This window comes from Tupaia chinensis, unplaced genomic scaffold (genome assembly GCF_000334495.1).
Source record: "Tupaia chinensis unplaced genomic scaffold, TupChi_1.0 Scaffold000159_1, whole genome shotgun sequence".
In the NCBI taxonomy this organism is placed as follows: domain Eukaryota; kingdom Metazoa; phylum Chordata; class Mammalia; order Scandentia; family Tupaiidae; genus Tupaia; species Tupaia belangeri.
In genome coordinates, this window is record NW_006159630.1 from 5,863,277 (window position 1) to 5,874,763 (window position 11,487).

The window sequence follows — 11,487 nt, forward strand, 5'->3', positions numbered from 1 at the left end:
AAAACCTCACCTTCAAAACCATACTCTGATTGGCCACTTCCCATAGCAAATCGGTGAGCTTAGAATCCCTCAGATTTGCATATCCGGCATCTCATGATTGGTCCACAAAAGCAACCAATCATAACGCACCTTTTACAATCCTTCATTTAACCAATCACTGCCCACCAACATGTATATAACCACACTCCCTGGCCCACCTTCACCAGACAACCCTGAAGATTTGTAACACTGAGTAGTCTTGGGATAACCCTGAAGAGTTGTAATACTGTGTTGTCTGTGCTGCCCACAATAAATGGACGACCCTGAAGAGTTGTAACACTGCGACCTCCCTAGCCTGATACCTGAAGGGCACAATGCTGTATTTGTCTTGAGCACCTGTGATGGACCAGTGCCGTTCAGAGACTCTGAGAGGGTGAGTGTGAGACCAGCCCTCAGCGATGGCCGCCTAAACCCGAAGCCCTCTCCACCGCAGTCCGCCGGTGCTCTCGTTCTGTTCTGTGCCACCAGCACTTTAACCTTTCTTCACATCTTCTCAGCAAAATCATCTTGGGTATCCTGACACAGTAATGCTGCATTTTGACCTACTCCACTTTCCTCATTGGCACCTGAAATTATCCTCCTGCCCCGAGGGGGAGCGACCCATTCCCTTCCACTCGGGAAGCTGAAGCTGGGTCTCCAGAGGGCACTTGGAAAGCCTGCTGTTTGGTGCCAGCGCGCGTGCCTCCACACCATTTACTTCCCCAAGGGCTGAGGGAACCCACTTTTTGTTTTTTGTGAAGATTTTTAAAAATGTAGCATTATTTATTTATTTTCATTTGACCAGAGAGGGCTAGAGAGAAAGAGAGACAGCAAGCCACTAGGTCCAGGACTCGAACCACAGTTGGCCATGTGGGAGTCCACCACCCCGCCACCTGCCGGCTCCACTTTTAGGCATTTATTGCGCGACCTCGGGGCGTGCAGCCAATAAATGCGACCCTGGGAAACCAGTTCGTCGCCTTCCTCAGTGGCCTTATCAACAGAGCCAGTCTCCCCAAGAAGACATGGGGGAGCTAGAGAGCCCTGCCAACCGCAGGTCCCACGGCCGCCCTAGCACCTCCTCTATCCCGGCAGAAGGCGGCGCCCGGAACACCTTTCCTGCCACACTCAAGATGGCCGCACGGGCCGGCCCGTCGGTGGGCTCCGCGCAGGCACACTTCCGCTTGCCACTCCCAACATGGCTCCCAGGGCGCCCTGGGGCGGGGTCAGGGCCGGAAGTGGGTGTGGCGGGCACCGGAGCCGAGCGGGCCCTTGGAGGATACCTGGTGGGGAGTGGGAGCCGCGTTCAGAGCGATGATCCCCCCGCAAGAGGCGTCCGCCCGGCGGCGGGAGATCGAGGACAAGCTGAAGCAGGTGGCGCTGGGGTGGGGAGGTCGGGGAGGTGACAGAAAGGGACTGAGAGCGAGGCCGCGGCTTCGAGGGCTGGGAGGGGGACCCTCCGCGAGCAGGCTGGGTCGGGCCAGGCCGTGGGGTCGGGGACCCCAGCCTCCGATTTCTCTCTGATGCCCTTGCCTCCGCTTCCCACAGGAGGAGGAGACGCTGTCCTTCATCCGAGACAGCCTGGAGAAGAGCGACCAGCTCACCAAGAACATGGTGAGCACCTCCGCCGGGAGCAGCGACCAGCCCCCGGCCCCGGAAGCGAGCCTGCGACCTGGCAGCTCCAGGACCCGAGGCCTGGGCTTTTGGCGTGGGTGGTCGCGGTGGCGATGTGCCCGGCGTTGCTGCAGGGGGGCACCTCTCACCCTGCTCCGTCTCCACTTGCGCCTCGTTGCGGAGGGTGCTGCAGCCCCCGCTGGCCTGGACTTTCTGCTTCCTGTCTAAGCTGTCCGTTCCTCCCTCCCTCCTGGGGCGTTTAGTGAGACTGACTAGGTGGGCTAAGTACTGGTCATGCGTCACTATCAGTCCAAGTAATGGCGCCCCTAGGGAGGTTGGCACTTTTGAGATGAAGCGGAATTCAGCCTTCACCGCAGACAGCCGACTTCAGTGGTAGAACAAGCCGGGATCTGGGATCCTGTCCTTGCCCCACCGCCGCCTCCTTGTCCTGTAGCTCCTGGCCGGTACCGCTGGGGTTCAGTTAACTAATCTGCCGAGACAGAGACAGTGCCACCTCTCAATGTGTCTGTGAAGGTCACATGAGCCAACGTGACCGCTGCTGGGTGGACAACAGGTGCCCAATTAAGTCCCCTTTATTCCTAGGGGAGACTAGAAAGGCACAAATTTAAGATACAACTTTGCCTTTGCATTTAGACATTAATAGAGTCCTAGCCTTTATTTTAATGAGATTTGTCCTTAGAGAGAGGGTTTTAACGGTACCAGCAACACACACGTGGCTACTCTGAATAAAACTATTTCCTGTTCAGTGGAGGGAAGCTTCAGAAAGGAAAAAAAAATTGAGATTTAGCTTCAAAGGGTGGAAGGGACACCATCCTGGTGTGGTGACATTCAGGGGAATTAATTTGATGCGTTCCTTCAAGTCAAATTTCAACCAGTTTATCTCAGACCACGTGTATGGGCTGGGGACGTGGTACGTGCCAGGTCTACAGTGGTAAAAGCTGCGCCTTGTGCCTTTCTGCATTGAGCTTATTGTCCGGAAAACCGGAGGAGTGGAGGAAATGCCAAAGACCTGGCGGGTGGGTGGAAGTGGTACTTGGACACCTCTGCCACCTGAGACCAAGAGGCTCCTTCCCACAGGTGTCTATCCTGTCGTCCTTTGAGAGCCGCCTCATGAAGCTGGAGAACTCCATCATCCCTGTGCACAAGCAGACAGAGAACCTGCAGCGGCTGCAGGAGAATGTAGAGAAGACACTGTCCTGCCTAGACCATGTCATCAGCTACTACCACGTGGCCAGCGACACTGAGAAGATCATCAGGGAGGGGTGAGCTAGGCCCGAAGGGTCAGATTCCTAAGGTTTCCAGGACCAGCAGCCTTGGAGCAGAGTCTGTTCGGGTCCCTAGTCACTCCCCTTTTCTTCTTCCTCTTCCAAGTACCATGCCCGTATTTTCTTCTTCCCCTTCCAATACCATAGTTCCACTTCATTTCCCACCCCCCGACTGATCCAGCCCTTTCCCTTCCCAGCCCCACAGGTAGGCTGGAAGAGTACCTGGGGAGCATGGCCAAGATCCAGAAGGCTGTGGAATATTTCCAGGACAATAGCCCAGATAGTCCAGAGCTCAACAAAGTGGTAAGGCACCAGTGGACTAATGTGAGGGGCACGGGGACGCCAGTGCCTACCCTGGTCTCACGGGAGACACCAGGCCAGCTTACAGAAGTAGACAGTGGAGTGAGCAGGAGGGTATAGCCCACCTACCGCAGGCAGTAAGACCTGTTGCCGGAGTTATAGATAAACCGTCTGATCTTCAAGACAGTGTCTCCACCTATCACAGTCCTCCTGAGCCTCTGCAGGCATGTGCCCATGTTTAGGCTGGGCCCAGAGTGGAGGCCAGGCCTGCCACGGGGCCTCAGCCTGCCAAGCAGCAGTGTCTCGGGAGTGTGCATCTGTAATGGCCTAGATAACCATTTTTATTATGTAGTTGACCCCGAGCAACTCAAGGACCAGGGGTGCTGAACCTCCACGTAGTCGGAAATCCAGATGCAACTTCTTTTTTTTTTTTCCAGATTTTGCTATAGGGCATGTGCACTCGCCAGAGAGAGACAGAGAGAAAAAGAGAGAGAAAGTAAGAAATCACCCCTCAGGGGGCTGGCCATGCCACAGCCCCTTTTCCTGTCTCTCTGTTCTCAGGATTTTAGGCATGCATGCACACGTGCCACACCTAATTTTCAGGCCATAGGGTCCAGGACTTGAATTGCACAGTTGGCCATGTGGGATCCAATACCTTAACCTCTACGCTACCTACGAGCCTCACATATAATTTTTGGCTCCTCCAAAATTTAGCTACCAGCCCATGGCCTGGTAAGTAAGGTGCTGGGTCCCACATGGCCTACCACGCAGTTCAAATCTCACACTCAGCAGTTCGAAAAACACACTGGGCATGTGCATATATGTGCCCAAAATCCTGAAAGGAGGGAGAGATGGAGAGGATTGTGGCTATCATGCCCCATAAGGGCTGCTTTCTTGCTTTCCTTCTCTCTCTCTCACCAGCAAGTACACACACCCTCTGGCAAATTAAAAAACAAACTTTGATGGGGCCAACAGGGCATGGTGGTTAAGGTGCTGGACTCCCACGTGGCTGACCGTGGTTCAGGTCCCAGACCTGGCAGCTTGCTTTCTCACTTTCTCTCTCTTTCTCTCTCTCTCCCTGGTGAGTTCATGTGTGCTATAGCAAAATTAAAAAAAAAATAAATAAATAAAATAATTCTTTGGGGGAAAATACTTCACTACTAATAGCCTGTTATTGACTGGAAGCCTTGCAGATAAGATAAAAAGTCAATATGTGTATTATAAACTGCAGGCTAAAGAAAAGAAAAGTTTAGTAAAAAAAAAGAAATGATAGGCGAACCTGCTTAGTTCAAACTCATGTTGTTCAAGGGTCAACTGTATGTTTATAATTTTACTAAATCATAAGTTATATACAATGTGCAAATTTAACATTTAATTCTTACAACTACATTTGTGGTTTCTTTTTGTAGTAAAAGGCACATAACATAAAGTGTACCATTTTAACTCTCTTTTTAAAAACATTTTTTTTCTTTTTTTTGGAGAGGTTTTTGCTATAGGGCACATGCACTTGCCAGAAAGACAGAGAGAGACAGAGAGACAAAAAGCGAGAAATCACCCCCCAGTGGGGACGGCCACACTGCAATCCCGTCTCCTCCATTCTCCTCTTGAGATCTTGGGCACATACGCACACATGCCCAGCGTGAGTTTAAGCCACTGGGTCCAGGACTCAAACTGCGGTCGACTACGTGGGAGTCCAGCAGCATAGCCATTCCTCTAACTACTGGTCCCAAAAATATTTAGTTGTTTTTATTTGTCATTATTATTCATTTTTTAATTTTACCAGAGAGAAGGGGAAAGAGAGAAAGCAAGCCACCAGATTCAGGACTTGAACCACAGTCGGCCATGTGGAAGTCCAGCACCTTCACCACCACATCACCTGTCAGCCCCATCTTAACCCTCTTTGAGTGTACAGTTCAGCGACATTAAGTACCTTGTGCAACCACTACCACCATCCATTTCCAGAACCGTGTCTTCCCAAACTGAAACTCTGTCCCCATGAAACCCTTAACTGTTCAGTCCTCCTACTCCCAGCCCTGGGTTCCCAGGATTCTGCCTTCTGCCCCCGTGAACCTGGCGGCTCTAGGGACCTGCGGCTCTAGGGACCTGCGTCTCTGTGATCTTTTTTCTTTTTAGTTTGTTATAGGCATGCGTGCTCACCAAAAGAGACAGAGAGAGAGAGAGAGAAAGAAAGAGAGGAAAAGTGAGATCTCATCCCCAAAGGGGATGTTCAGGTCACAGTCCTTTCTCCTCCATTCTCTCAAGGCCTTGGGCACACACGCACATGTGCCCAGCATCTTGTCCAAGCCATCAGGTCTGGGACTCGAGCCATGTAGCCAGCATGTGGGATGCAGCTGCCTTAACCTTCATGCCATCTGCTGGCCCCATCTGTGTGAATTTTTTTAAAATGTTAGATCTTTAAGTTTCAGTTTTGAGGTCACTGGATCGTCAGAGCAAGACGGGAAGTCTGGGAAGTGAGGTTCACAGGACACTGAGGGAAGCAGAGGGTGCAGACAGGGTTGGTGGGGGCTGAGGCCCAGATACCCGAGGGGGTGAGGAGCCCTGAGGTGGGGTCCTGTCACCGAGCACAGCTTCCTGCAGACTGTGCTGAGGCATGCGTGCTCACCAAAAGAGACAGAGAGAGAGAGAGAGAAAGAAAGAGAGGAAAAGTGAGATCTCATCCCCAAAGGGGATGTTCAGGTCACAGTCCTTTCTCCTCCATTCTCTCAAGGCCTTGGGCACACACGCACATGTGCCCAGCATCTTGTCCAAGCCATCAGGTCTGGGACTCGAGCCATGTAGCCAGCATGTGGGATGCAGCTGCCTTAACCTTCATGCCATCTGCTGGCCCCATCTGTGTGAATTTTTTTAAAATGTTAGATCTTTAAGTTTCAGTTTTGAGGTCACTGGATCGTCAGAGCAAGACGGGAAGTCTGGGAAGTGAGGTTCACAGGACACTGAGGGAAGCAGAGGGTGCAGACAGGGTTGGTGGGGGCTGAGGCCCAGATACCCGAGGGGGTGAGGAGCCCTGAGGTGGGGTCCTGTCACCGAGCACAGCTTCCTGCAGACTGTGCTGTTCTAGCCCCTAAGGCTCAAAAGCAGGAACAAAGATGGATTCTGGCTTTTCTCCTAACCAGAAAGCTTTTGCTTTGAGCAGGCCTTCTAAATTTCCTCCTGTTATGGTCTGCGTCAGAACTGAGGGTGTCTGTGTGGCATCCTGGGGTAAACTGGTCACTGACCAGTGGTCTCTGCTGCCCAAGGCCCCACTTGGCTGCCCTGCAGACTGGGAAGATCACATCTTAGCACACCAGTAACACAGCAGGGACACACCAGTGTAACCAGCACCCTGCAGCCCAAGGGTGGCAAACCTGTCTCAGAGACTGGGATGCTGGGCTGGAGAACTTTGGGGTTGGTTTGGTTATTTATTTAATTTTATTTATTATTATTTTTAATTTGCTATAGCACAAGTGCTCACCAGAGACAGAAAGAGGGAAAGTGAGAAAGCAAGCTGTCAGGTCTGGGACTCAAACTATAGTCGGCCATATGAGAGTCCAGTGCCTTAACCACCATGCCAGCTGTTGGCCTGGCCTGAAGAACTTTTTACGTTTTTTTTTAATAATTACTTTTATTTAACTTTATTTTTAATTTGACCAGAGAAGGACAAAGTGTGAGAGAGAGAGAGAAAGCCACCAGGTCCAGGACTTGAACTGCAGTCGGCCGTGTGGGAGTCCAGCACCCTTAACCACCATGCTGCCTGCCAGCCCCTGGCCTGGAGAACTTTGATTTAATGGTCACCACCAAGTTTCAGTCACAGGTGCAGAGCTCCATACTAGAACTTGGGCGTGGCATACAGAAGGAAAAGTGAATACAAAAGATATAAAATTATGGGTTTGCTGGAGGACTGACTTTTCATCCAAGCAGAAGCATTCCTTTCTTTCTTTTTTAAAAAGAATTTTAAATTAAATTATTTATTTATTTATTTTTTATTTGACCAGAGAGAGAGAGAGCAAGAGGGAGAAAGTGAGAAAGAAAGCCACTAGGTCTGGGACTCAGACTATGGTCAGCCATGTGGGGAGTCTACCACCCCAACCACCATGCCACCTGCTGGCCCTTGTTATGGGTCTTTTACTGCAAAAAGAAACCACAGATATATTCATAAGAATGAGATGTTGGAGACCAGCCAGTGGCATGGTGGTTAAGGTGCTGGACACTCCCACATGGCTGACCATGATTCAAGTCCCGGGCCTGGTGGCTTGCTTCCTCACTCTCTCTCTCTCTGTGTCTCTTTCTGGTCAGGGTAAAATGGATGAGTGACTAAATAAACTTAAAATTAAAAAAGGAAATGTTGGGACCAGTGGGTGGCATGGTGGTTAAGGATGCTGGACTCCCTCCCACATGGCCAACTGAGGTTCGAGTCCTGGACCTGGTGGCTTGCTTTCTCACTTCCTCTCTCTCTCACTCTCACCCTCTGTCTCTCTCTCTCTGGTCAAATTAAAAAATCAATGAATGAATAAATAAATAATTATTTAAAAAAAGGAAATGTTAAATTTATACTTTAAATGTAACTTATGATTTAGTTAAACTATAAAGATATCCTTGACCAAACCAAAAGTCCATTTTATTTTATATATATATACTTAAATTTATTTATTTTAATTTGACCAGTGAGGAACAGAGTAAGAGAGAGAGGGAAAGTGAGAAAGCAAGGCGCCAGGCCCAAGACTCGAACCGTGGTCGACCCTGTGGGAGCCCAGCGCCCTTAACCACCACGCTACCTGCGGCCCCAATACCAGTTTATTTTAAGTGCTGCTCTAATGCTGGACAGTGGCATGGCAACAAGATGCCATGCTCTGCGTGGCTGACCCACGCAGGCACCTCTGGATGTGCGTCCAGAAACCCCCGTGTGTGCCAGGTGGGTGTGGCTGTTATCCCAGGCTGGCGGAGGCTGGGGAGAGTCATCGCCTTGTTGGGGTGTGTCTCTGTCTCTTCTCTCGTTCATGAAGAAATTTAAACATATGTATACCTGCATAGCTCTGGGCCAGCCTGTGACACACTGGTTAGTAGTGTGAGGGGGGAATCGGCTCCCACGTGGCTGACTGCAGTTTGTTTGTTTTTAAGAGATTTTTATGGGGCCAGCAGGTGGCGTAGTGATAAAGGGTGCTGGACTCCCTCATGCCTGACTGCAGTTCAAGTCCCAGACTGGCAGTTTGCTTTCTCACACTTCCCCTCCAACTCTGGCCCTCTCTGGTCAAATGAAAATAAATAAATAAATAAAGTTAAATAAAATAATTCTTTTTTAAAAAGAGTTTTGCTCTAGTTTTTCACTCGCCAGAGAGACACAGAGAGACAGAAAGCGAGAAATCACCCCCCCTAGGGAATAGCCATGCCACAATCCCTTCTCCATTCTCCTCGGAATTTTGGGTGCACATGTACATGCACCCAGTGTGAGTTTATAGCTGCCGGGTCTGAGACTCGAACTGCAGTCAGCCATGTGGGAGTCTAGCAATGTAACCATTACGCCATCTGCTGGTCCCTCAGCCAATGTTTATTAAATGCCTACTTGTAAAATTCTGGCCTTCACCTGCATAGATGTTTTGAGAGACATCAGCTCATCAAGGTAGACTTCCTGCTTTTTCTCTCAGGGTTAAAGGAAGTTAGGGCAGCGAGGGGTGAGGCCGAGTCAGGAAGGCAGAACCAGGGTGGGAGGCCAGGGCTGATGGACGCCGCGATCACAGCAGCCTGCCGCCCGTTTGCTGCCATGGCTCCTGCAGAAGCTGCTGTTTGAGCGGGGAAAGGAGTCTCTGGAGTCCGAGTTCCGCAGCCTGATGACCCGGCACAGTAAGGTCGTCTCCCCTGTGCTCATCCTGGATCTGATCAGTGGTGATGACGAGCTGGACGTCTCGGAGGACGTGGTCCTGGAGCACCTGCCCGAGAGCGTGCTGCAGGATGTGATCCGCATCTCCCGCTGGCTGGTGGAATACGGCCACAACCAAGGTGAGGGGCTCCGGCTCAGGGCTGCGTCTGCCCCGCGTCTGTTCCTGTGCTTGTGCAGTGCTTGTCAGGCTTCATAGTAGGATGAAAAGTGAGCACTTACCTCCACCCAGAGAGGAGTGCTGTTAGGGCTGATCCAGACACTTCCAGAAAGTCTGTATGCAGAGGAGTGTGTGTGTGTGTGTGTGTGTGTGTGTGTGTGTGTGTGTGTATGCACAAAAATAAATAGATGTGTATCCTCGCCTCACTCCCAGTGCCCTGCGGTTATGTGTATGGTATTCACACGAGTGATATGTCCTGTGTGTATGCATTGAACACTGCCCTACGATGGCTGGTTTTTTACCTCCTGGTGTACCTTGCAATGGTCCCATATCAACATGTTCATCTGCTTTCTGCAGGTACATAGTACGCCATGATTTGCTGGCATCATCACTTCTTTTTTAATTATTTAGTTGATTTTATTTATTGTCATTATTATTATTTTTCAATTTGCTGCAGGGCATGTGCATTCACCAGAGAGAGTCAGAGATAGAGAAAGAGAGGGAAAGTGAGAAAGCAAGCCACCAGGTCTGAGCCTTGCATCACAGTTTGCCACGTGGCAGTCCAGCACCTTGACCACTGCTCCACCTGCTGGCCCTGGATCGTCATTTCTTTAACCAGTCCTAAGGTTTAAAAACATTTTTATTAACTTTAGCAAACGTTTTAGAAAATAACAGCTCCCGTGGATATTTGATATTAAACCTTTTAGCCCTCCAAACCCTTCTCTGTTAGTGTGCACACGTACCGCGATGTCAGTACGTGCTCCCCTCTACCGCAGCCTGGTGCGGGTCTCATGGCCCACCATGGGGTTTAGACCACATGGACAAGACTGTGGCTCAGGGACCAGCAGTTAGCGTAATGGCTGTGTCGCTGGACTCCTATGTAGTCGAACACGGTTTGAGTCCCGGACCTGGCAGCTTAAACTCATGCCAGGCGTGTGTGCACATGTGCCCAGGACCCTGAGAGGAGAATGGAGGAGAAGGGACTGTGGCGTGGCCATCCCCGTGGCGGGAGTGATTTCTCGCTCTCTGTCTCTCTGTCTCTCTCTGTCTTTCTGGCCTCGTCCATAGAGCAAAACCCTCTCCCAAAAAAAAAAAAAAAAGACTGCAAAAAGACTGTGGCTCAGGGGCTGCACTGGAGGGGCAGATGGAGCCATCAACACACTTGTCAACCGTACCATGGCTACTCGTTTCTCTAAATGAAATTTCTGAAAATTTGTATTTGTTATTGCTGTTTGATAGGGCTATCATTGTCCTTTAATTAAAAACAAAACAAAACAAAAACAAACAAAAACAAAAAAACCTGCACTTCATTACTTACTAAAGACATAATAATGTGTTTTCAGACCAGCTTGTGGCATGGTGGTTAAGGCGGCTGGATCCCACGTGGCCTACTGTGTGGCTAGAGTCCCAGACCCTTTGACCTGAAAAATGTGCAGGGTTCATGTACATGCGTGCCCAAAATCCTGAGAGGAGAATGGAGGAGAAGGGACTGTGGCATGGCCATCCCCCCAGGGGGTGCTTTCTCACTTTCTTTCTGGCTGTCTCCAGTGAGCACATGTGCCCTATAGCAAAAATTTAAAACAAAACAGGGCAAAAAAGATGTCCCCTAGTTTGAGTCAAGGTCCTGCAGATGGCCCATGCAGAGCAGATGTGGTGGGCTCACTGCCACTCTGGGAAGTGGGCAAGACAGGGCAGAGACCCAGTTGCCATGCCACCGTCCTCTCTCTGCAGACTTCATGAATGTCTACTACCAGATTCGCTCCAGCCAGCTGGACCGCTCCATCAAGGGCCTGAAGGAGCATTTTCGGAAATGCAGTTCTTCTTCTGGGGTTCCCTACTCCCCTGCCATCCCCAACAAGAGGAAAGACACACCTACCAAGAAGCCAGTCAAGCGGCCAGGTGAGACCCCACTCGACTGCCTGGGACCTAGATTGCTTTCATCCACCCTAGTGGCGTCAGGTCCCCCCAGAAGTTGTCTTTACAGTAACCCCAGCTGTAGGAAGTAGGACAGGAAGCAGGTGTCTGGCCACCCACCAATGCCCCCATACATCAGAACACGTCTGCCCACCCACTAATGTCCCCATATGTCAGAACACATGTCTGCTCACCCACCAATGTCCCCATACGTCAGAACACGTCTGCCCACCCACTAATGCCCCCATACGTCAGAACACATGTGTCCGCCCCCACCAATGCCCCCATAGGTCAGAAAGCAGGGGTCCGCCCACCCATCACTGCCTCCA

General features: G+C 50.6%; 1 protein-coding gene across 9 annotated transcripts in view; it reads left to right on the top strand.

Moving 5' to 3' along the window:
• Nucleotides 1-244: 244 nt before the first annotated feature.
• EXOC7 (exocyst complex component 7) overlaps nucleotides 245-11,487 on the top strand; it is a 21,442-nt gene continuing 10,199 nt past the window's right edge. For 8 of the 9 annotated variants that reach the window (XM_006145761.3, XM_006145762.3, XM_006145763.3 and 5 more), the window contains exons 1-6: nucleotides 1,263-1,389; nucleotides 1,564-1,629; nucleotides 2,728-2,912; nucleotides 3,113-3,218; nucleotides 8,984-9,206; nucleotides 10,976-11,143. In XM_006145761.3, the coding sequence (XP_006145823.1) occupies nucleotides 1,330-1,389; nucleotides 1,564-1,629; nucleotides 2,728-2,912; nucleotides 3,113-3,218; nucleotides 8,984-9,206; nucleotides 10,976-11,143 (808 nt within the window). In that variant the 5' untranslated portion in view covers nucleotides 1,263-1,329. Of the gene's footprint in view, nucleotides 413-1,262; nucleotides 1,390-1,563; nucleotides 1,630-2,727; nucleotides 2,913-3,112; nucleotides 3,219-8,983; nucleotides 9,207-10,975; nucleotides 11,144-11,487 lie in introns of those variants that run through there. The other variant, XM_014586759.2, reaches the window with a different exon arrangement.